The sequence below is a fragment of the Talpa europaea genome (genome assembly GCF_964194135.1).
Source record: "Talpa europaea genome assembly, chromosome: 3".
NCBI classification, from domain to species: Eukaryota; Metazoa; Chordata; class Mammalia; order Eulipotyphla; family Talpidae; genus Talpa; species Talpa europaea.
Genome location: NC_140069.1, coordinates 28,495,524 through 28,522,134, shown reverse-complemented (window position 1 = coordinate 28,522,134; position 26,611 = coordinate 28,495,524). Strand labels below are relative to the sequence as shown.

General features: G+C 32.4%; 1 protein-coding gene across 4 annotated transcripts in view; it reads left to right on the top strand.

Annotated features, from left to right (window-relative positions):
- VPS13B (vacuolar protein sorting 13 homolog B) overlaps positions 1 to 26,611 on the top strand; it is a gene marked incomplete at both ends in the record, with an annotated part of 598,760 nt that overhangs the window by 316,674 nt on the left and 255,475 nt on the right. For all 4 annotated transcript variants that reach the window (XM_084230016.1, XM_084230015.1, XM_084230017.1 and 1 more), the window contains one exon: positions 7,041 to 7,152. In XM_084230016.1, the coding sequence (XP_084086142.1) occupies positions 7,041 to 7,152 (112 nt within the window). The remainder of the gene's footprint in view (positions 1 to 7,040; positions 7,153 to 26,611) is intronic.

Sequence of the window (26,611 nt, the reverse complement as noted above, 5' to 3'; positions counted from 1 at the left end):
GAAGCACCTGGTTCCATTCTTTTTCTAATGTTTCTATAAAAAATAGTTTTTAGTTACCAATATTATGTAATTAGATAATTCTGAACTTTATTAGATATTTTCTCAGCATGTATGAACTATTTACCTATTTCTCCTTTTTGCAACTCAAAAGGGATTTATGACATAAGTCCTTGATATACAAAATATTTCTCTAGAGATCAGTTTTAGGTGTATTATTCTGATGGATTCTTCATAAAAACCAGTTCCTATTATTTTTATTCTAATTTTTGCTATTGACTGTCATAAAATTTATTACTTTCAGATGTAAAAATAATATTTTCTGCATATGTTGTGTTCTGACATCAATATAAAGTTGTTTTCTTCAGTTCTGATAGTTTGTAGAAACAACTGCATGGTAAATAATAGTCTTTACTGAGCAATTAATTATAAGTTAAATGACAGATCACTAGCTAAAAAAGAAGCTTATTGTTCATTGCAGAGGCAGTGCCACCTTTGGTTTTTTTCCTTATATGTCTTTTTTGGTATGAATATATAATGGATGTTTATATAGTGTAATTTATATTAAAGCTGCAAAAAGTTACATTTTCAGTCACTATAGTTCTCTGGGAATCAGTTTTTGAGAGTCACAGTAACATTTTTCATAACTGTATAAGAAGAGGAACAGACAAAGAAGACCATTGAGATTTTCAAACCATCTTTCTGATTTTCCAACTAAGAATAGGGGGTAAAACATCATGGAACAAGTGACTTAGCTTTGCTGTTACAGAGCATTTATCATTATTTATCAGTATATGTTTTTCATTGACATGACATTGGTTAACTGCACTGTGTGATTCAGATGTGTTTTACTACCCCATGCCTAACACCAAAGCATCAAAGGCATCAGGTTAGTGTCTGTAATTTTTTTTCTTTTTAAGAAAATTACAAACTTTGTTTCTAGATAAAACATAAGAATAAATATGTCTTAGAATAAATAATCTGGGGCCTCACCTGGTGACGCAGCCATTGAGCGCTGGGATGCGAGACTGCCCACAGCCTCTGCAGTGCCGGTTCGTTGCCTGGCCGCCGGTGAGGGTCCCACAAAAAAAAAAAAGAAAAAAAAAAAAGAATAAAAAAAAGAATAATCTTTTTATACCTATATTATAAATTTTATTTTTTGGTATAAAATAATTTATTTTCTTATAATTTCATTTTAAGTAAGATTTATTAGTATGTCTTTATGGTTCCCTAAAAATTCCTTGTAGCATATTTTTTTGTTCCTTAATTCTATAATTTTCTAAGTACTTTCTTTTTTGTGTCAACTATCAAACTATCGATAAGGCCAAAATTACATGAACACATAATGAAAAAAGTGATACTAAAGATGAGATATTAGGATTAGGTAGAAGAAATACAGGGAGAATACTATGAAAAAAGGGAAAGATCATACAATACAGCTCAGGAGTAAAGTGACATCTCAGTATGTTTTTGTAGTAATATAGAAGTAGTCAGGAATTATAGATGATCCTCAAATTGTATGAACTAATTGGTCTCTAAATAATAATTGGATATTAACTAACCCTAAGTTGAGTTCTCTAATATTCCCTATACTATTGTATATTTTTAAGATTTATTTATATAACCTATACTTGAAGGGTTATATAACCTTCACCTGAAGGGGTTGATCTTATTCCTGTAAATCATATCATTTAGTATACCAATATTGCCTCAATAAAAAAATACCAGTATCGTTGGTCAAAAAATAAAAATTAGAAGAATATAAAATAAAATGTGTATGCTATATCACCCACTTAAGTTTTAAAATTAGACCTGGAATATAAAGCATTACCAGTATGTTGCTTTTTCTTAGGTGAATCAGTTTTGCTGACTTTTAAAATAGTTGACTTTTAGTGTTTATGCTGGCAAATATTTCTGAATCAGCTATAACAGTTCTTTTGACTTGCATTCAAAATTTGCCAATTTGTGTTATTGTCAGTAGAATGCAAACTGGAGAGATGGCACAATGGATGATACTACAGGACTTTCATTACTTTGGTGGTGGGTGTGGTATGTTAACACACACTTAAAGGGTGTGATCCTATACCTCTAAATCATATATAATGATTTAATTGAGGTAATCTTATGTTACCGCAATTAAAAAAGTAAAGACTTTAAAGAAAAAGATTATATTTGACTGGAACTACCTTATAGTGTTAACTGTGTTGTCTGACGGTAATTTGCTTGTAAAATATCATAATTTTTGAATTGGAATGTATGATAAATTATATACAACATGTTTTTCATTTACCCACTTTCAAATATACATTAATGGCAAAATTATATCCACAGCGTGCGACCATCAGTACTATTGCCAAAATGTTTTCATCACCCAAATAGAACTCTGTACTTACTAATAACAACTTCCCACAGACTTTGGTAATCTTTAATCTGTGGGCTATCTCTTTGAATTTGCCTATTCTAGTTATTTCATATAGTGGAATCATACACTAGTCCTTTTGTGGCTTATTTCACATAAGTCTTTCTAGCTTATTTCACATAGCATGATGTTTTCAAGGTCCTTCTATGTTGTAGCATGGGTCAGAACATTATTCCTCTTTGTGGTTGACTAATATTTCACTATATAGATGTATATTTTTGTTTATCTATTCATCTCTCAGATATTTGGTTTTTTCCCCACCTTTGGGGGTTGACTATTGTGAATAAAACTGTGAACACTGGTATACAAATGTTTTTCCAAGCTCCTTGTTTTCAGGACTGGAATTGTTGGGTCATGTAATTCTATGGTTTTAGGAACCATCAATCTGTGTGAAAGCACTTTTGCATAAGGCAGGATTTGTGGTATTTTTATGAACAGCACTAATGTGCAGGCATAGGTCAGTCAAGAAAAAGAACAGTGAGAGCAACCTGTATGCTGCATACTGTCTCTGCAATGACACAGTGTTCAGAACTTACTGTTTAAGCATATTCTGAGTACTTTGTTCTATGCTGCATTGATTTGTACAAATGTCAGAGGAATAAAAATCTCAATATTTGAGAAAAAAAATCACACGACCTGGGGGTAAAAGAATGCCATTATTTCACTCTGTTTTTGTTGTTTTTATGCAATTATTGTGACTGCAAAAAAATTTCCCAGCTTTTATTATCCTGTTTTTAAAACTTTGTTTTCTCCCTTCCTTTGTCTTTTCCATCTTTACTTTCTTCTTGGTGTTGGTTGTGGTATTTTTAATGTATAACGCCAAAATGCAGATGCCTAAGTACTACCAATGCAGGTAATTTTGAAAAATGCATATGGTATGGGGGGTATTATCATAGCCATTTTTGGAAGTTATAGTTGCCACATTTTCTTAGTACTTAGGTAAAAATTTATTTGTTTATATGAACTTTTTTTTGCAATAAACAACATTTTAGTGTTTATTAACATAAGGATTCTTAGATCAAAGGGGATGTAACTTTAAAAATCCTAGCATAAGGGGGCCTCCCCGGTGGCGCAGCGGTTGAGCGCTGGGTTGCGAAGCTGCCGGCAGCCTCTGCGGCGCCGGTTTGCTCCCCAGCCACTGGAGGAGGGTCCCACATGGCGCGCAGACCTCTCCTGCCGCCCGCTGCTCCCCTCAGCAGTGTCAGCAGTGTGCTTCGGTCCCTCTGCCAGCTCTGCTCCCTGCTCTGGCTCTGGTGTGAATTCTCTCGTCCTCCTGCGCTTCTGACTGTACCCAGTGCTTGTATGTATAAATAAATAAATAAATCTTTAAAAAAATTAAATAAATCTTTAAAAAATAAAATAAAATGTAACAAACTTAAATAATATTTAAGTTGATAGAATGTTTACATTAACACACTTAAAAGATACATGATTAAGGAAGACATAATTGAAGCAGCAATTCAATTACAAGTAAATAAGGTTAATTAAATGACTAATAAGATCTAATACAAATGCATAGTTTCATTTTGCTGCAGAATGTTTTTAAAAGAAGTTTGCTTGAGTAATTATTAGATTAATTAAACTAAATATATACGAATTATCTCTTAGTGTGATAGCCTAGCTAGTGATTGCTACATCATACCTCTCAGCTAAAACTATATTATAAAAACATTATCAAGTAATTTTTGTCTATAAGTCAAAAATCACACATAAACTAGATCCAGCTGTATTTTCAATTAATATACAATAGCCATTATGTTACATATTTATTGACCCATCTTTCTGTCTTCAACTGCAAATGTGGAAATAAGTTAAAATCTTTGCTGATAGCTTTGTTTAGGGATCTCACTACAGTTATGTGTTTATGAAAGTATATTGCACAGTGACAAGTTCAAATACTCTTGAGATTGCAGATATTTTAAATTATGCTCATATTGAGACTTTCTCTTATTGAGAAAATTAAAGTCTTCAAAAACACTTTTTCATGTTGATTTAAAAAAATTTAGTTATAACAGTCTTATATTATCTAATAGTTTCATGAATAATCTGCTCTTTATTTAAGCCTTTGGTTACTGATAAAAGTTCATGATTTTGGACTTATTCATAGCCCTTTTATTTGCTATACACATACTCTTGCTCAAGGAAAAGATAAAATCTTTCAGACTTACATTTCATGTTATATTAAATGTAAAAGTTTTTCATAGTTCATGTGTAAAATTCAATTAATAAGAAAATATTTAACATTCTAACATTCAAAAAATGATATTGGAAGTCTGACTTCAGCTTGAATATTGTTTGTGTTGTGTGCAGTTATTATCAAGTTTCGGAATCTACAGGTGTTTGACTTCCAGTTTAAGCTATTTATTACAGAATAGAAGACTGTTTTTTGGCTCCAGTGTAAGTCTTCTAGAATGAGTAGTTTCTCATGAGGATCAATATTTAAAAACACAGTTAAAGCAAAGAAGGAAGGCATTCATTTTCATGTGGAAAATGCTTCTAGAGGGAACATTTCCTCATATGGTCCAACTATTAAATGCAGGTGAAATAAACCAAGAAAGGGAAGCTTATTTTTTTTTCTAACTATAAAGTAACTGAAGAAATGACTCAAGGCACTTGCTTAAATAAATATATTTTTTTCTTACAACTTGATGATACATTTTGATAAGTTGAATATTTTCTGTAATAAAGTTGATGTTTCTTTTAATTTAGTTTGTAAATGATCTGCATTAAGTGCTTTTTTATTATAAAACATAGTATAACCCGGTGAAAACACTTTTGGCTCTAAGAGAAACGGAATTCTGTTCTTGGATCTGGCTTTGTATGTAACACCAAGTACGTCATTTTTCTTCCATATGTACCTCATTTACTGCAGTGTTTCTATTGCATTTCAGACTTTCATATGGTGGGTAGTATCTGTTGCCTGAAAGAACAGTTAGCAAGTATACTAATTGCACTTTTGTGGTATGGACTATTCTCCAGGCTTACTATTTATTGATTTAATTGATGCCTGCTGTTTAATCAGAGGTTTTACCCACATGGAACTATTTGATAAGGTTGGCATAAAATGCAAGATCTGTGAAATGTAAACAGTGTTCATAGTATAAGGACCTATAATCAAGCCAGACCTCTAGTCATTTGAAAATAGTGCAGCTGCATGAGAAGTTGATTTCTATTTGATCTTTTTTTGCTGTGGCTGTTTAATAATACTGTCTTTATTGTGACATCCACATGCTAATATTTACTATGATAACTCGTCTCTTTTCTTTTTTTTCCTCATTTTGCTGTCCTCCTTCGCTACGTGCTTGCCATTTTGCCACTCCCATTGTATACATCTTATCTGGTTCTTTCTTTTCCTCACTGAATTTCTTCTTTCTTTTTCTGATTTTCTTAATGCTAACTTTCTTTTTAAAACTAATCTAAGGCAGACCATGCCAAGTGTATAGTTGAAGCAGCTGGAAATAATCTCTTAGTTTTTGCATTCTTTGGGCACCACAGTTGGAGAAATATGGGTGTATGCCTTTGTAGGCATGTTCTGTTCAGGATATTCCTGAGGTCTTGCAACCAGTCCTTTTCTGTTTCATTTGTGGCAGATGATAGTTCTTTGAGAGAAATTATGAGTTACAGTATTTTTTTTCAAACCCAGAAAGTTTTATATTGTTAACAATTTTTAAACAGCTACTTCAGTAGAATCATCTGTTGGGGAAGAAGGAACAAAACTTAATATAAATTAATGGGGCCATCAGGAACCCCTCCCTATCCTTAGAAAAGACTATAATTAGTTGATTATTCAGAGAAAAAAGTACTGATCTTCATTAAATGAGATTATATGATGAATTATTGTTTTATTCAATATGAAGAAAAGAATCAGAATTAATATATCTTTACCTGTTACTGTTTTTCTGAAATCACTTACCTTAATTTTAGATTACATTAGTAGGTAAAAGTTTTACACATGTGTCACATTATAATTTCTTCAACAACTTCACTGTAAAAATTAACAAAATTTAAAAATGCCTAAAATAACAAGTTAGAATGTCTTTATGTATTAAATATTTACCTCTTTTTTTTTTTTTTTGGTGTTGCAACCATATATTTCTTTTGGATTCTCTTGACATTTTACAGCTTAAAGTGCTATCTGTGCATTTGAATATGTCTGAGTTGTATATTATTACTGATCATGTAAATTTAAGTGGCTTTGAGAATTTGTAACTGATGTAGTAGCATTCCTTAAATATATTTGTAGAATGAAATCTGTTTTTAAAAACTGAGGACCAAAAATCACTTGGGAGAAAGAGGCAGTAGTACAAAATTATGAAATTAGATAAACTTATACTACTTAAGTATTACGTATATTTGATACCATATATGTTAATATTGAGTTGGATTTTTTTTCAAATTGCTATTTTGTGTATAACAGAGAAGTGCTTCATGGAATATGAAGGATGTAGTTAGAAAAGCATCAAATATTTTAATTTTAAACACATTTTTTTTCTTCTTCTTGTCTTATCTATCTTGGTCTTACTGAATGTGTCTCCACTCTGTTACCCATTACTCATAGATTTCTCTGTATGCATGAAGTGATGCACAGATTGACTGTCTCATAACTCTACTTTTTGTGTTACAGTTAATCAGGCAGCAAAGGAAGACACCATGGTTTTGAAAATTGGCTCTGTTGCTATGGCTCCACAGGCTGACAATCCTCTTGGCCGGTCTGTGCTTAGGAAAGATATTTACCAGTAAGTTTATTTTTTATGTTCAATCTTGCAACAATTTCACCCTGCAAAGAAGTACACTGATCAATAAAACTTGCTTACTGTGGCCTGCAGAAATAGTTTTCATTTGAGATCTTTTGATATTTAAAACCAGGTTTTTCTGATTTTCTTCAGTTGTGGGTTTTTAAATTCATTCAGACAAATCAAGTATTTCTGTGAAGTGTTGATGAATAACAGAATGTAAGTACCAAGTCACCGTAAAACTGTAGAAAGCACAGTTTGGAAAATTTCAGCAGACTTTAAATTTGACCAAATCTTTAATCACATAAGAAAATGAGGCCTTCTTCTAGAACTACCACATACTGCTATAGTCATGTTATATCACATTGAAGCATTTTCTTAATTTAACTATAAACCATTATTTGAAATGTAGGACTATGAATGTCATATGGATCAAAGCTGTATAGAAAAGCAAACTTCTAAGGAGAAATTTCACAGTAAACACTTTCTGTGAAAATGCCATGCTCTGGATTTTGTCACTGAGTGTTTGCAAACCACACCAAACATATATGGACAACTAAACTGGTGAACATATGTAATCAACATGATAAAAATAATATATCATTCATACTGAAGTTGGCACTGCTCCTAGACATAAAAGTGCAGTTGCAAATAATACCAAGTGAGAAAAGTCACAGAAATACAGATGAACAAGTGTCTTATTACTCCCGCTGGTCTGCTTTTCAGATGTCATAATCTCAGGCTTTTAAAAACTAAATTCCTACTGTTCTCCAATAAATGTTACTGGTAGGAAATGATTCTGATTCATGTAATCTATTTATCATTTAGAAGAGAATGTTAGTTTTACATTAAGTGGACCTAAAAATTTTATTTTCTCAAATATTTTTGATATGTGCATATAGTATAGTATTTATTCCTAATAAGATTTTTTTTGTTGTTGCTGGCTTACATAAAATTTTAAGATGTTAAAACTGAAGGAGACCTTAGGAATTATCTAATCCAACTTTCTTACAGATTAGGAAATAAGAATAAAAAGCATAATTGTCTTTAGTCAAGTATCTGTAGAACCAAGATTACAATTCATGTCTTTTGATTCCCTCAGTAACTAAGGATACGATTATTGTAGAGTTCTTTCTGAGTGAAAATAATTTAATTTCTAACATTTGGAAATTCAAGTATATTTATCTTTTCCACTTCAGAAGTAAGTGATCCTCAAAGAGGGCCTTACTTTACTTTTGCTGAAAAAAATATGTTTTATGTTAAAAGAACCTATCACCCTCAATAAAATGACCCTCCGAGATACTTCCTTTTCTCCTGTTCCCTTTCCATTTTCTGGCTCTTATGTGAATTGTATCCTCACTTGCCTGGGATTTAGTTTGTATCCTGTGAAAGAATTCCTTTAGGTTGACTTTTGATCTCTATAGCAACTTCTTTTTAATCTTCTTTGCTCCTCTGCAAGGAAGGATCTTCCTTTTATTCTCTTTGGCTCAAATTACTTACCTGGTAAGTCCATCTGTTCTTCTGGCTCAGGAGAACTTGAACTTCAGGTTTATGTGCTAATTCTGCAGTGCTCTGTAGTGCAGGGTTAGAAATGTGTATGAGAATGTTAAACATTATAGAATTCTGAGTTCTAGTTGACGAAATCAATTTAATAGTTTTTCTTTAAAATTTACATCTCAAATTCTAAATAAGGGAACTAAGCCAATAAAAGATTTGTATTTAGGAGTTAATGAAAGTATTTTCAAGATCTCATTGAAATGCTGTATCACTATCAAAGGAGGAATAGTAGAGGTAGGAACTATTTTCAAATGATGTAATCAAAGTGGTACTGGCTCAGAATATAAATGTATACTCAAAGTAAAAGATCCTATACCATAGAGTTACCTTTATTATTCCTGTGATTACATTAAACATAAAATCTCGGTGAACCAGATACAAAAGGCCACAAAGTGTATGATTCCGTTTATATGAAATATTTAGAATCAGCAAATCCAGAGACAGAAATGTAGATTATTAGGTTAGTGGTTGTAAGAACTTGGTAAACAGCAGAATAGGTTAATGTTAGTAAGAATGGGGTTTCATTTTTGCGTGATGGAAATGTTCTGGTATTGGTAGTGGTGGTGCTTGTATTACTGTGTGAATATGCAGGCATACCTTGTTTTGTCAGACTTGGCTTTATTGTGCTTCACAGATAGTTGAGGACATGAAAAGGAACAAAGCTCTAGAAAGAGATGGTACCCCATGAATGGTACCAAACTGTAAAGAAAACCATGCTTTTGTTTGGTTTTTAAGACTCATACAGGGAATGCTGGATTTCTTCCATTCATAAACTTGATTGCAATTTTCTGAAGTTTATTTGTGCATAAATCTAAAATAAAATAGTGAAATACCATAAGAGATAGTATTTTGAAAGACTAGAAGAAAAGCAATAGGCCTCAACAGTCATTGTGGTGATACAGTTCTTATATTCCTGCTGTTACTGCTTATTTCCTTTTATCCTTGAACTTCTTTTCTTGGTCTATTACTTCCCCAGATTTCTTCAAACTTAATTTTTCCTTTTTCTGTATCTTCCTTTTATTCTTTGCCATTTCCCGTTCTCTATATTTTCTATCATTCTACCTTCTCTATCTTATTTCCTTTCCTGTTTTATTGCTTTGCTTAATGTATTTTATAGAATATAGTAATAAAATGCCAAAAGGTAATTATATGTCAGAAAAAGTGTATTATTCCTTTATACCTTAAGCATCTCACATTTGGTCTCACATAAAATACATAAAAATATGTATACAAAAAATATATAGTAGGAGCTTTGTTTGTGGAATAAATAACCTTACTTTTTTTTTATAATTGACAAGACCAAGAAATGCAAAAATTTTAGGTATTTGCCAAAAGCATATACTTAACTAATGGCAGAACATTTTAGAATGTATTTCTTATGGATTTTCCTTTCAGAGTTCTTTTTAAAATTCATATTTATATTATTCAGTCTTCCTCCTGTTTGTATAATTTATTCAGTTACTCTCCTGATCACTTTCTATGTGCTTCTACTTCCTTTTTCTTTTAATACGCTCTTTGTATTTCTTCTTCCTGTCTTAGTTTTTCTAACTCCCTCAACCTGATAAATGGTATCTATAAAAAATTCACAAAAAGATACCCAGACATAAAGAAGAAATATAACTATGTATTTTTGTAGGTCACATGGTCTAGTGTCAAGAAAACCCTGATGAATCCACTGAAAAACTATTAAGCAAGGTTGCAGGAAGCACAATCAATGTATAAAAAACAGATCACAATAACAATGAGGAATGAATAATCTGCAGTGTAAAATCAAACAATTCCATCTTTATAGCATCAAACAGAAAACAACAGTTACAAATAATATTATCAAATGAAGTGTAATACTCTGAAAACTATTAAATATAATTCAAAGACATTAAAGAAGTTCTAAATACGTGGAAGTATATACCATTTACATAGACCAGAGGACTTAATGTTGTTAAATAGCAGAACTCACCCAGTGATTTCAAGATTTAGCATTATTTTCCATCAAAAGTCCAGTTACCTGCTTTGTGAATTTTTTATTAGATAATAAAATTAGTTCAAAGTTGCTCATCAGTGGATAACTTCATGAAGATGTAGTTTGTATATACATTGGAATACTACTCAGCTGTAAAAAAAAGTGAAGTCCTGCCATTTACAAAAACATTGGTGAACCTAGAGTGTATTAAGCTTGGTGAAATGGATTAGACATAGAAAGAGAAACCATGTATGATTTCACTCATATATGGCACATAGAGAAAACATACCTAAATAAAAGAAAAAATAAATTCTTAGTCTTTAAGAGTCATTAATGGTTACCCAAAAAAAAGGTAAGGGGGGAGATGTTTGGATAAATCAGGTATAAGTGGTCAGTTGTAGTGAAGGATAAAGTAGGACTTTTACTGATGAAATTATGTAATATATACACATGCTGATTTTAATGGTGTTGATTTTTAATAACATAGTTACTTCAATGAAAAAAAAATAGTCTTTTCCACAAATGGTATTCAGACTAATGGTTAGCAACATGAAATTGGACCCTTACTTGATACCATACACACAAAATTTAACTAAAAATAAATAAGAAAAAAATCTCTCCTGACAAAAGAAGTACCTGTTCCTTGTACTCCATGGAAATATACAGGGCTTCTGGATCAAAAATTAACTGGATCTGAAAGTTGTGGAGGTGGATGGTGTACGTGGTCTACAACAGTGTGAATGCATTTGATGCCACTGAAGTATACACTTAAAAATACTTAAAATGGTGGTGAAATATGGGTGAGTGGGTGGTTAATATCTGATAGGGTTATCCCATCAGATATGTATAATTTACTTCAATTAATATATATAAACAAGTTTTTAAAAATGGATCAGAAATCTAAATATAGGTGCTAAAATTATGAAACTTAAGAAGAAACATAAGAATAAATCTCTATGGCCTTGGTTTCTTTAAAATGACACCAAAAAGTAAGGGACAAAAGAAAAAAAATGAATTGGACTTTATCAGAATTCTGTTTTGTTGTGTAAAGGATTTGATCAAAAAGTGGCAATCCAGAGAGCCTCTCTGGTGGTGCAGAGATTGGGTCTCAGTGCTATCAAGCTATCAGCAGCCACTGATGCCTGAGTTCGATCCCCAATAAGGGAGCTAACCCACATGGCAGAGCAGACCTGTCTCATCTCCTGTTCCCCTCAGCAGTGTATTTCAGTTGATCTGCCTGTTCTGTTTCCCACTCTGTCTCTGGTGAATCCTCTCTCACACCCCGCCCCCCGCGCCTATGGCCTCCACCCCAGTTCTTGCATGCATGCATGCATAAATCTTTTTTTTTTAAAAAAAGGGACAGTCCAGAGAATGGGACAGAGTATTTATAAGTCGTGCATCTGATGAGACTTGTGTCCAGAAAATGTAAAAATCTCTTACAATACAATCATAGAAAGACAACCCAATTAAGAATGGGTAGTGTTTGAATAGATATATATACAAAGAAGATACAAATATAGACAATAAGCACTTGGAAAAGAAGTTCAACTCCATATTCCATTAGGGAAATGCAAATCAAAAGTGTACCTACTAGAATGATTATAGCAAAAAAGACAAAAATGTAGAGAAATTGGAAACCTCATACATTTCTGATGTAAAATGTAGTGGCTGCTGTGAAAACTGACAATTCCTTATAAGGTTATACATACAGTTGACATATGATGCAGCATTCCTCCTCCTAGCAGGAGAACTGAAAACATAGTTGTTTACAAAAAATATAGGTCCACACAAAAAAAAACCCAAAAAATTTTTATGCCAGTGGCCATAGTAGAGCTATTCATAATATCTAAAAAGTAGAAACAACTCAGAAGGCCCATTAACTGATGGCTACACAAAATGCAGTCTGGCCATACAGCTGACTAGAAAGGGATGAAGTATATGCCATAATGTGGTTAACTTTGGGAACAAATGAGTGAAAGAACCCAGCACCAAAGCTACATATATGATTCCATTTTTATGAAGTATCCAAAATAGACAAATCTATTTTGTTTAGAGAGAAACAAAAAGAGAAAGAAAATAGAATAGTGGTAGCTAGGAGGGGAAAGAAGAATGACTGCTAGTGGATTTAGGGTTTCTTTTTAGGATAATGAAAGTCTTGTAGAATTAGTAGTGATGTGCAGTGAGATGTACATTGAGTACTTGCACAGTGAGTGATGATGTATCTTAAAATACACCGAAAAATAAAATAAAAATACACCAAAAATCCCCACTAATTGTATACCTCAAAAGGGTACATTTTTATGGAATGTCAGTTATATTGTTGTACAGCAAGTAGTCTGAACAAATAACAGATTGATGTCATAAAGAGGTCCAGAAGAATTATGGTATGAGAAATAACCTTTCTAGGTGATTGAAAACTGGATATTCTTGCCAACTCTGGAATTATTTCCCTGGTCTAGGTATAGCAGAGGGATTTTCTTATAGGAATGAGAAATCTAGGGACACTGACACTTGTAAATGTTGGGTGAGAATTAGTTGCTAGGAAGACGGAGTTGAATTTTTCGAAGTTTCACCTTTCTTAAAAGACAAAATCACACTAGAGATGCACTGTTTAGTATAATAGCCACTAACTGCTTTTGGGTTTTCTGCTTTTAAAATGTATCTCATCCAAATGAAATGAACTGAGTTTAAAATGTATACCACTTTTTTTTTTTAAGATTTATTTTTATTTTATTTATACAATAGCTGGGGTACAGGCCAGAGGCACAGGAGGGTGAGAGGATTCATCACAGGCAGAGTGGGGAGCAGAACAGCCAGACACATTGAAAGACCTGCTGAGGGAGCGGCAGGCGTGACAGGAGAGCTCTACACACCATGTGGCAATCTCCCTGGCTGGCCGGGAATCGAACCCGAGCTGCAGTGGCTGCGGACAGCTTCACAGCGCTGTGCTCATCCGCTACACCACCAGGGAGGCCCAAAATATATACCAGTTTTTGAAAAAGTAACAGGAAAGCAAAGCGAAACATCTAATCTTTTTTTATTGATTATACATTATAATAACAGTATTTTATATATTAACTATATAATTATCAAAAATTTCAAATGTTCAAAAATTTTCAAAAATTTCAAATGTTCAGTGTGACTACTAGCAAATTATATTGGTGACTTAAATTTGTGATTTGTGGGCCTCCCTGGTGGTGCAGGCGGTTGAGCGCCCCACTGTGATGCTGTCCCCAGCCTCTGCAGTATGGGTTTGATCCTGGCCCGCTGGCGAGAATCCCACATGGCAAAGCAGACCTCTCCTGTCTCGCCTACTGCTCCCCTCAGCAGTGTATTTCTTTTCTTTTTTTTTTTTTTAAATAGAGGCATGTTTTATTTATTTATTTGTTTGTTTGTTCGTTTGTTTTGTTTATACATGCACTGGGTACAGTCAGAAGCGCGGGAGGGTGAGAGAATTCACCAGAGCCAGAGCGGGGAGCAGAGCAGGCAGAAGGACCGAAGTACACTGCTGAGGGGAGCAGCGGGCGGCAGGAGAGGTCTCAGCAGTGTGTTTCATCAGTTTGCCTGCTCTGTTACCTGCGCTGTCTCTGGTGAATCCTCTCACCCTCCCTCACATCTGGCCTATACCTCAGTTCTTGTATAAATAAATAAATCTTTAAAAAAATAATTGTGATTTGCTATGTATTCTTCTTGGCAGGCAAAGATATCCCTTCTCTGGGAGTAAATAACTTTGACTTCTGTTTCAGTAGGCTTTTTATGCATGATATCTGAAATCAAAAATTCATGATCAAAAATTATAAAATATCAAAGAAGCAAGAAAATTTGACCAATTACCGGAAGAAAAATGAGCCAGTAGAAAAATCCACAGATAAAGGAAATGTTGGAATTAGTTGACAGGAATTTGAAATAACTGTTGTTAATATTTTAAAGTGAAGTGATGAACATTTTACAATAATGAGCCCTATTTAAAATAATGAAACTGAATAATATAATACCTGAAATTAAGGATTCACTGGATGATAGCCATAACAGAGAATGGGCAAAGCAGAAGATAGGATCAGTAAACTTAGAGATAGACAAATAAAAATTATCCAAATGAAGCACATAAAAGGGGAGAAAAGAATGGATAAGAAAGGTACAAGAGAACAAATTGAAAAATACATGGAACAATGCCAGATGGCCTAATATGTTTACTGTGAGTCCAAGAAGTAGAAGAAAATGAGAATAAAATTAACAAATTATTAATCATCAGATGCAAGAAACCCAACACACTGTCCTCACTGACATGCAAAATAAATGCAAACAAAAATACATCATGTCACATTATTGTCAAATTACTGAAAAGCACAAAGATAAAGGAGCTCCTTCCTGATCGCCTGAGGGAGGATGTTGAGCAAGGAGAGAAATTATGCTACATCTGCCTCCCCCAGTGTTTCAGGGCCTAAGATAACATTCAAGAGAAATAGAGACACTTATTTTTAATAAAGGTGAACATCTTGATTATTTTTTAGAAATAAAAATTTTAAATGCAGCCCATTTAAAAATAAAAGGCATTTCTTAAGAACTTAAATTTGAAGGTGAAAAAATTCCTAAGGTACATAGCACTTGTACCCATGTTCAAATACTTGTCCTCATGTTCCATAGAGTAGCTTCATTCCTTCTAAAGTTTAACCATACCTGGGATCATTAAGTTGTGGCTGCTACAATGACCGTAATTCTAGGTCACTAGAATAAAGATCGATCTTTCAAATTGTAAAAGTCTAATAATTTAATTGTTCATTCAGTTATTCATTATTTGACAAATGTTTATTGGGGGCCTACTGTGCATTAAGTACTATTCTAAGTACTGGTACATATTGGTGAACAAGACTAAGACATACCCCTGCTCTCATGGAAAATACAGTTAATAGGGAGAGAGAGACAGTTACAAATCAATAAATTAATATTCTGGTGTACTTGAAGATAAGTGCTATGGAGGCAACACATCATGGAATAGAATAGAAAATGGGATGTTAGAGGTGGATAGCATGACATTAGTCAAAGAGGATACATCTCTAAGAAAGTTCAAGGATCCTGAAGCAGGAGTGTGCAAAAAAAAAAAATAAATAACTAGTGGCAGCTGAAATAATACATGCTGGGGGAATGTAGTAGGCTCCAACATAACATTACAGAGGAGCTTTGGCTGTTAGTTTGAGTGAGAAATGATTATGGGGAAAAATAATCCACACATATGTAACTTTGAGATAATGCTTTTACTGTTTTCTGAATATCTCCCTGCAAAAAGAAATGAAGGGATCACCAGCAGAGATATTTGAAAATGGGTGAAATATGCGTTTAAAAAGTCACAGTTCAGGGCCTCCCCTGGTGGCGCAGCGGTTGAGCACTGGGCTGCGAGGCTGCCCACAGCCTCTGCAGCGCCGGTTCGTTTCCCCGGCTGCCAACAAGGGTCCCACCAAAAAAAAATAAAAAATAAAAAAAATAAATAAATAAAAAGTCACAGTTCAGAACAACCATTGGGAAATCAGATACTGATCTCTAAAGGAGTCATGTTTAAGATTATTTTTGTTACCTGAGTTAATTGATTATGTGATATGACATTCTTTTGATTATTAAGGGTTGATGTCTTCATCAGATGAGTAGCCCTTCAGAGGGTTTGAGCAAAGTGACATGATCCAATTTAAATTTAAGCAAATAGCTAGGAAAAATGTAAAGACTAGCCTGGAGGTAGGGAAGGGAAAGAAAAGAATTGTCATTGTTATGAAGGATTCGTGGTGGGAAATGATAGTGTTTTATCAAAGGTAGTTTTTGTGGAAGTGGTGAAAAGAGGTCAGATTCTGGTGATATTTTTGAGATACAGCAGGTCCTCGAATAATATTTCATTTAACATTATTTCATATCATTGATGAGGGAAAAAAAATTGTTTTCTGGCCAGGACCCAGGCTGTGTGGAATTTGCATATCCTCCCCATTTTTGTGTGGGATTTTTCCTGAAGCTCCTGTTTCCTGCCACATCCCAAAGATGTGCAAGTTAGGTTATTTGGCAAGTGTCAGTTGTCCCAGTCTGAGTAGGACCTTGTCCTGTGTGGAAAGGGATTTACCCTAGGTTAGTTTTGCCTTGTACCCAGAACTAGGATAGGCTTGGCCTCCCACCCTGAACTAGAAAAAGTAGGATGGAAAATAAATGAATGAATACAAATTATTGTTCAATATTATGTTTTGGATTCTCACTTAGAAGCTTAGGAATGTTTTGTGACAAAAATATACCTTAGAAACAACTGTGGTTTATATCAGTTAACCTATAGTAAGATTGACTTTGTTCCACATTGTTTTACTTAAAGTTAGTTTCCAAGAACATATCTACAGTAAATGAGGACTTAGTATAGAGCCATCACAGGTGGATTGCACATGGGGTTTGAGACAGAAGAGATAAGGGCAATTCAGTTGTATGGCTAAGCAACTGGAAGGATGAAATTAACTGAAGGCAGTAAAAGTTGAGAGGATTTGGTTTGGGGTCCGTAGTTTATTTTTGAAAATAACTACATAGCTGATATAGCAGAGACTGCTCAACCAATTACAATAGAAAGTTTAGAGAGGGTTATGATTTATATTGGATTAGACCAGTGCTGCCTTAATGTGCATACAAATTACCTGGGGATGTTGTTAAAATGCAGGTTTTGATTTGGAAGGTCTGAGATCAGGCCTGAAATTTCACATTTCTGCCAAGTTCCTGAGTGAACTGCATATGACACTGATAATGGGTGATACTGAAGTACTGTTTGAAGAAGAACCAAACTTTGTATAACAGATTTGATGAGCAGCTTCCAAGCCTTTTGAATAGAGTATTTTTTTGAAAATGTATTTTTAATGAGTGCCAGTAATTTTTTTATGACTTGGTCAAGTCATTTTGTTTACCCCAATGTGACTTAATATATTCTTTTCTATAGCCATTGGTTATGAATTCATTATCAGTTTCTTTGAAATACAGCTTTCTTCCATTCTACTTTCAAAGTTTTTGTTACAAAAATTTTACATTGGTAATGTTATAGATTCATTAAAATTCCTTATCTTTGGTATCCAACATTATCAATTAAAAATATTCCTAAGTATCACATCTGTCTTTCAATGTCTCACTTAATACTGCTCTATTTTGAAAGCTTTTTCAATCATTTTACTTAGAAGTAATGTACCCTTTCTTTCACCTTCTCTATGCAGTCTGACTACCTTTGTTCAATTGTAATATAATAGTAGCAGCAGCAGCAGCAATAATAGAAATAGCTAACATCTGTTGTGTCAAGGATTCTACTCAATATTTTCAATGCAATGTTTGCTTCACCATAAATTTCATAATGAGGTGTTATGATTATCTGTACTATACAGACAAAAAAAAAAATAGACCAAAGTAATTTCTTCTGGGTCACACATAAAATAAGTGACAGAACCAATTCCCATTGTCCTTGCTCTTTAGCACTACATCTTGCTGCCTGTAACTGAGTTCTTTATAAAACAGACCAGCTTCAATTTAACTAACTTAGTTTAGCCTGTATATAACATTAAGTTTGAAACCCAAACTTTTTGAAGTTTCACATTCATATTCCATTAAATTTTATTACTGTTTAGCTGTTAGGGCGCTTGTTGTTGTTGTTGTTCTAACAGCATTCTTGTTAACAGTAAATAAATTGAATAAAAAACCATTAGGTACCAATTTTGGTGTTTTTTTTTTCCTGGGGTTCCCTAAAATATTGCAGGCTGGGTTGCACTTAATATTATAGAGATTAAGAACCTTGATTTATGGTCAAAACTATTATAACCCTAGTGTTTGAATTTGTTAGTCCTGGATAGTACTTGAACATACAGTCTGTTTTAAAAGAATTTTCACTGGATTGTACTTTGGGGGGGGGTTGAGGGAGACTTAATATACTGTGTTTGATCCACAGAAAATAGCTCCCTAGCATATGATTTTGAAAGTTGCCCAGCTTTTTCTCACATCTGTTATGAGGTACAAAGTCATGATGAATCATAAATACTAACTTAAGTCCGTCTGATTAATAGACTAAGTATATATTTATTTGTATTTAATAAGATATATTTTAAACCATTACAAATCATAAATATAAATAACATTTCCTTTTCACTTTAGTATAATTTAGCTCTAATTCTGTCTCAGAGGTATCAAAAATAAGGAAATAACTTAAAATTTCTTTTACTTTGTTTAATTTCTCTTGGAGTATTCTTGCATCATTATTTTCTCTAATTCGAGTTGGAAAAATCTTTTATTATTTTAAAACAACTATGTGTTATTTACATGAGTTTTTCTTATATCAAAGTTATATCAAAATTAGAAAGTTGTGTTATCAAAAGTTCCTAGTAACTTGGGCTTTTTCTCCCTAATTCTGTGCAAGTGAGAAATACTGTGTTTAAGGTACACTTATGAAAATGTACATATAGAGTCAGATATATTAACTTGGATGCCATTTAAGATTTCATGTTGACTCCCTATGTCATTGTTCTATCATATTGTCAAAATATACACAGAATCTTTTCCTAACTACTATAAAAGATTTAAAATAAATTGTAAAAGTAATATTTGCTTGATTTTTTGTTTTGAAAATATTTTGTTAAAAGAATTTTTAAAATATTTAAGACAGAACTTTTTCTTTTGTAGTACTTTAATTACAAAGTTTCTTAACTTTCATCTTTTACTTAAGAGAACTATATCCTTCTTGGTAATTGGAAGTTTGTGAACTTCTGCCTACAGCTTTGGTTCATGCCATAAATATTTGTGGGTCTTCTGATGTCCCTTCTAGGATTTTATCTGTGACTAATTTAACCCATAGCTCTTTAAAATCTTTGTCAGTTACTGAATTTTTCAGTCTTTTTTTTTTATTAAGTTTTGCAACCATTTCCTAATCCTTTTTTAGTGCATTCAGTACTTAATAAGTTTGAATATACTATTGGGTTTCAGTTCTTCTCCACAAGAGAATTTTATTCTCTTAAAAATTGTCTACAAACATATGAAAATTCCATGGGAAATTTTGGCAATTTTTTTAAAGAAATGTTTTGTAGGGCCTCCCCAGTGGCGCAGTGGTTGAGTGCTGGGTTGCGAAGTGCGCGCCAGTTTGATTCCTGGCCACCTGGCGAGGGTCCCACATGGTGCGCAAACCTCTCCTGCCGCCCGCTGTTCCCCTCAGCAGTGTACTTCGTCAGTCTGCCTGTTCTGCTCTCTGCTCTGGCTCTGGTGAATTCTCTCACCCTCGCGAGCTTCTGACTGTACTCAGTGCTTGTATAAATAAATAAAATAAATCTTTAAAAAAAAAAAAGAAATGTTTTGTAAATTATGCTTCTGACAGGTGTTATCTTCTCTGTGACATTTTAATGTATGAAATTTTTACTTTAAAAATTTATATGTAAATTAGGGGAGCTGATTTCATTTTTATAAGGCCAGCATTAGTAGAATTATTCCAGCATTATAAAATTTTCTTTCCATCTGTTTATTGCATATTCAGGGGCTATTTTGTAACAGTTTCTTTCTATGAGACTGTTTTGATATCACCAATCACTGGAAGACTGGAAAAACATGGTTTGTTCTTACGTAGTTAAGGAGAAAATTTAATTTTCATTATATTCACTTCGGAAGTATAAATGTTCAACACAAAAAAATGCACATTTTTTTTCCATTTAGGAAATGTGCATTTTTGTGTATTATACATTTTTAAACTACCATAAAATGTCTTTTTAAAATTGACTTTGATATATATTCAGTTTACTGAATTTTTTTAAATCATATCAATAGTTTACTGAAAATCAGAAGTCAATTATTTTGTCATGGTTTTAACTAAGTAGACCATTACGCAATCTACAATATAGACATTTTCAGGAACAGAATTATTTCTACAGTTAAGCCTTGACAATATCATTTTGTAATTTTCAACCTCTCAAGTCATCATTGGGTTAATGTTCCCAGTATGAACTAACATTAAGATGATATGTCCAGTGAAATTCATCCTTGAGATTTACTTATTTTTTAATCACATTTTTTGCGTATGCTTAAATGGTATACATGGACTCAAACAACTGACAATTAAAGCATCCAAACAGTAAATATTTATAGATGAGATTAATATCCTTTCATCAATAATATTAACATAATTAACAATTGTACATGTCCATTTAAGTTATCATTATTTAAAAATACCAGTTTTTTTTTCTGTAAATTCTTATAATAGTCTTTATTTTTGATGAGTATGGAGATCAAGGTATAGCATTTTTCTTATTTGTATTTGTATGGTTTTCATGAAAGTCTACCTTATCTACTTTAATACTGAACTATAGTTTCTACATGCATTGTAAAGATTAAATTCTACACATCTCCACAAAACTATACCCATCCCCATAACTTTGAATTTCTTTCTATATAAATGTTCTCAAAATAACCATTGTGTTGATTTTTGGCAAGGTATGTTTCATATCTAGTGACTAGTGACGTTATGTTCCTAATCCTCTAATGCTTACTGTTGGTTTCAAATAACCCTTTTAGCAAATCAGAGCAATTGGGATAGTAGGTATTTAGAGTTACTTGCCTAAAAGCTTTGTTTGAAAATACTGTTGGCAGAGTTTTAGTCCCTGTCATGTTCTTTAGCTGATCTAGTGTGAAGAATTTAGATTTACATTTGGCCCTCACCAAAGTAACTATGTCTTTTGTGGCTTCCTGTAGCAGGATGTAAGTTTCCATGAACGTGTTTCTATTTGTTGCCAAAAGCTACCTCAATAACAGTGTTGAAAATAACTATACATTTTACTGCCGTAAATTTTTGAATTTTATGTTAAATGTATTTAGTTCTTTTTATTTATATTTTTGATGCTTGTCTTTAGAAAGTCATGTTGGAAAAAAGCTACACAATATTAGAATGTTTGAATTCACATCTTAATAGGATTTATTTTATTATGAACTTCGAAAATCTGTATTTCACACATTTTCTGGTTATCTTAGGTGTGCTAAATATGTAACATCGTATGAATTTCTGATAGTTTATTTTCATTGAAGTACTGACATTGTCATGTGAAATTATTATCTCAATACCTCTAAAAGACAAATGAGAGAAAGCATGATGTAGCTATAAAATAGGTCTTCAGAGTTTTTGAAATATAACCACCGTTCACCCGAACTACTGATATACAGAACCAGCCTTTTAGAAATGGAAACATTGTGCTCCTTTCTAAGTATCTGATGTAAAAGAAGAATTACATTTTTTTCTCATTGACAGCATAGTTTGATTGTTTTGACTAAAGAATGATCTGTATATTATTCTTTTATTTATTCATATAATGTAACTTACTCCTCATATTAAATAAATTAAACAGAAGAGATGGACAGACATGTAGGTGGGTAGGTTGGTGTGTAGGTAGGTAGGTGGGTGGATGGGTGAGTAGGTAGGTTAGATTAAAAAATCTGACCAGCTTTGAATTTTAGAAATTTGTGAATGTGAGCTGCAGCGTTGGCTTTGTAATTGCAATTTGAGGAAGATCCACCTTACCATTGTTGACTAGTATGTATTTTCAGCCTCTTATTCCTTCCACAATTACAGAAGTTAAGTAGAAAGCCAGTTAGGAAGTACATTACCGTTGCATATTATATAAAAGTACTTGGTGATCACTAATAAGATGTTACTAATCCCCCTCTCAAAAAAAAATCCTTATAATTTTTACATGTGATCAAGAATTATTAATTTCTAAAGTACTAATTTAAAAAGTAGCTAGTAAATAAGCCAACTTAAAAAATATGCCTACTTTATTTCATTCTTTATTCTGTGTCCCTTGAGGCCTCTTTAAATTAAATATTACAGTTTTACCTCTTTTATGTGCTAATAATACTCACCCTCATTGGAGACCATGCATCCTCTTTTATGAAAATAAGTATTTTCTTAATCTAAAACAATTTTCTTAACTATAATTTCTAACATTTGGTAAACATTTTTAAAATTCAGTAAACTTGAAAATCATTCCACATTAACAAAGGTAGTAACAAATACAAATGTGGATGCAGAAATAGGTAGAAATTAAATATGTTTGTATACTTTTTCTGATTTGTTTTTTTAATATTTTTGTATTTTAAGTTATACCATACACAGGAAAGTGCATGAATCATTTGTATACAACTAAGTAAACTGTTACATATGTATATAACCCTGTTACTACCAACCTACTTCATTCCATCCCACCAGGACCATGCACTACAAAGATAACCACTATTATAACCTCTAAAACCATAGATTAGTTTTCAAATTACTGTTACATGAATTTTTAAGTTGGTAAAATTATTTTTCTCAACATAATTTATTGTCTATAAGTTTACTTGTAGTTTCTGTGCCAATATCAAACCATATTATCAAAATATAAATAATTTTGATCAAAATTAAAACCTCAGTTGGCCATACCTTAATATCAAATTGTATAATCAACCCTATGCTATTTTCCCAGTACATTGTAATACATACAGAAAAAATAAAGACTCCCTATGTGAATATTAAAAATTTTTGTTAGTAAGCATTTCTATGATGAAATGAATTCCTAGGATACATCTAGGTTATAAAGTTCTTTTGAACCAATGCCTATGAATTTTATTTACTGCTACAGTTCAATGCAGGTTGTCATATATGGCATTTGTAGATCATAGAGTACATAGCTTCTCAAAAGAAAATAATACTTTGTGTTTTAGGACTCCATTTTCCTCTAATTGAATTGATTGTCGTCCAAGTATGGGTTTGATAAACTGACACAACAGTGAAAAGAATCCCTGTCCCATGTCAGCTTATCAAACACACTGTGGACAGCTTGTCTTTGGCACTGAACATATTTCCAGTCATGTAATCTCTGAATAGAAGTCACGAAGATCATGTTCAGTGAAACACAACCTCAGTATTTCCAGGTGGTTTTAAAGAACACCTGATAAAACTGAGGTATAGTACCACTAAACTTTAAGAATTATTCAAAAACTAAGGGAAAAAATAACATGCATAGAGTTACAGCATTGCAGTGTAATTTGGTGATGGAATAGATAAGAAATACGTAATTTCTTAATGTCCCATCCACCCACCCACCACCCATCTGCTAACCCACCCATCCTGTAGAACAAAATAGTAAGATCAAGTATTAAATTTTTTTAAATCCTGGTTCATATCACAGTAGATAGCCTTCTAGGAAAGTTATCTTCAATCTGAATCTTTCACAATTTTTTTTCAACTTTAATTACATTATTTGAAAATGTTCATCCTTAGGAGCTTAGAAATCTTCATTTTAAAAAGTGCACCAGATTCATTTTTACATTATCCAGGTTAACTATGGGCATATTAAAAAGATTCATTTACTATTAATACCAATAATATATTATGATGTAAAGCTAACTTAAGAGGTGATGTAAATCAAAACATGTTTACTTATCTACTACTTACCTTTATTTACATTAAAAACTATAATAAAATAGTTAAATCTGTATCATTTATTGGTTATTTTGCCATATAGTACATTCTAAACAATGTGAAAACACCTTTTCCCAGCTTATTTAATATACTTTTTAACCCTTTGAAGAAGAAACTACATTATGCAGTTACAATACCTCATCAGTGGAGCTCTATTCTGTGCTGTATGTAGAAATGTAGTTCAACAATGCTGAGTAGAAGCTGTTCTCTTTGGAGAAAATTGCAGTATCTAAGAGCTCTTTTAACAAGGGATTACTTATAAATGTGTCTGGTCACCTCAAAGGATATATAGAGCATTTCCTGCCAGTAGGATTAGAGGAAGGAAGCACCAGGCCAAAATGTTTGATGTGTGATGTACTGTAATTCCTTTCATGTGTTCGGTGGCTTTTATATGTTGATCAATGTTCTGCTACCAATTGTGACCCTAGTGCGGTCCAGGTCATTAAAGTTCGACCTTCCTTAATGTATAGGATCATTAACTATACCTAGCAGCATTATTGTAATTAAGGATACTGTTTTCTTTTAAATAACCACCTATCATTTTCATTAAAATATTTATTTTTCATAATTGGGTAATCCTCCTAGAGACTGGTTTTCATGAAAGAGATGGCTCAATATTAGAGACTGCCAGTATTAACATTTGTGTATTCATTTTTTTTTCACTCTAACCGTGGATTATAACTTTTTCTTTTTTTTTTAATTGATGTATAAAACTATAAATTTCAGACGACTATCTTCACCTCTATGTCTATGTAAACTTAACCTCACCTGCCAACAAAGTTCTAGTGTCCTTCCCACAATCAGGATGACTCCTATGCTTTTCTCTCCTTCCCCCCACCCCTCTCTCTCTGGTAACAACAAGTCACAACAAAAACATGTCTTTGACTCTGTGGAAAATATACCTGCTTTTTGAATGGGTATTTTCTTCTCACAGTTTGCTATGGGCATATAAAGTTCAAGATGGAAACTAGCTTTATACCATTTTTTTTTCCTGAGTGAATGTCTTCTAGGCAATAAGTACTGACACTTTTCACTGTCAGCAGTATTCACTGTCATGTCAGAACAAGATTACATGATCTTTACTTTTCGAAGATCACATATCCAGAAACAATAAAGTGCTAAAATACGGTTTTTGTTTTTGACATAAATAAGCAGCAATAACTCATTTTATATACAGTAGCAAAGATAGGAATATCTAAATGTTCAACTATAGAGGACTGGATAATATAATAATGGTATAGCCATGTGGTAATTCTAAGCAACCATTACAAAGGTAATGTAATTACCCTTACCTGTAAAACTTAAGATATTTAAAATTTTTAGGTTCTTTTCCTATTTACTGTGTGTAAAATATGTAAAAGTTCATCCTTTGTTATTTCCTATTCATCTTTTTTATGTCCCTTATATTTGCTTTTCAAATCTTAAATTTTATTTTTACTGTGCTATCATTAGCCCACCATAGTCATTCAGCACAGAAAGCAATGGTTCTAAACAAATATGTGTTCTACTCTGATATATGTGTGTGTTAAGGTTTATTTGTTGTTGTTTTTTTTTTATTTGAGAAGTTGGTTTAATATTTTCCTCTCATGACTATGTAAATGTTCTCAGTGTTTGTCTTTTGTCTCTCATTGCTAGTGCTGGATATATCATTAACACATTAAAATTGACTAAACTATAGACACACACTTGCTACCACTCTCTCTTTTATATTGAAATAATATGCTGTCCTTCCTGACATAATGAATCAGTTTTATGTCATTTATTTCCTAAGGAATATTTGTGAATGCATGTCAGTTACCAACTATTTGCTACTTTTATGGCTACATGATAAAGAAATATTCAGTGTTTACCATCATGGAAGATAGTTTCATTATCTTTATATATTTATATAATTATTAAATATTTATATTTAAAACAAAGAACTCATTGAATTTTTTGTATTCTATATATATAAATATAGTATCTACATTTTTTCATCTTATGTGAATAATTTGACTAATTTTGTATGTTAAAATCGTAACAACTTTCAGGTCATGGTTTGTGATATTAGTATTTAAGATCAGAGTAATAATAATGACATTGTGAGTACAGTGTATAAAGCGAGAAAATTTAAAATAAGCCTTTTCACCAATAATTTGTAAAGTTACTCAATTTGCCTTCAAAAGAGAAGCTGCAATTATTTGCTCCATATTATTCAGCAACATGTTGAGATACATAGATATCATCAAGTATAATTCAAAAATGTGTTAATGCTGGAAGAGAATTCTATATTTTAATGTAAATATGATTTCATTAATACACATAAAATATGAATAGCAGATAATATGAATACTTTGGCCATTAATTATTTATACCTACTAAAATAAAGCTGATATGATTGTTAGAGAAATTGGTGTTATTGGAAATGGCCACTCCTTGTCAAGGTGCATTCTTTTTCTTCTTTTTGGTACTCAAAGGCAGAAAACACATGTTTA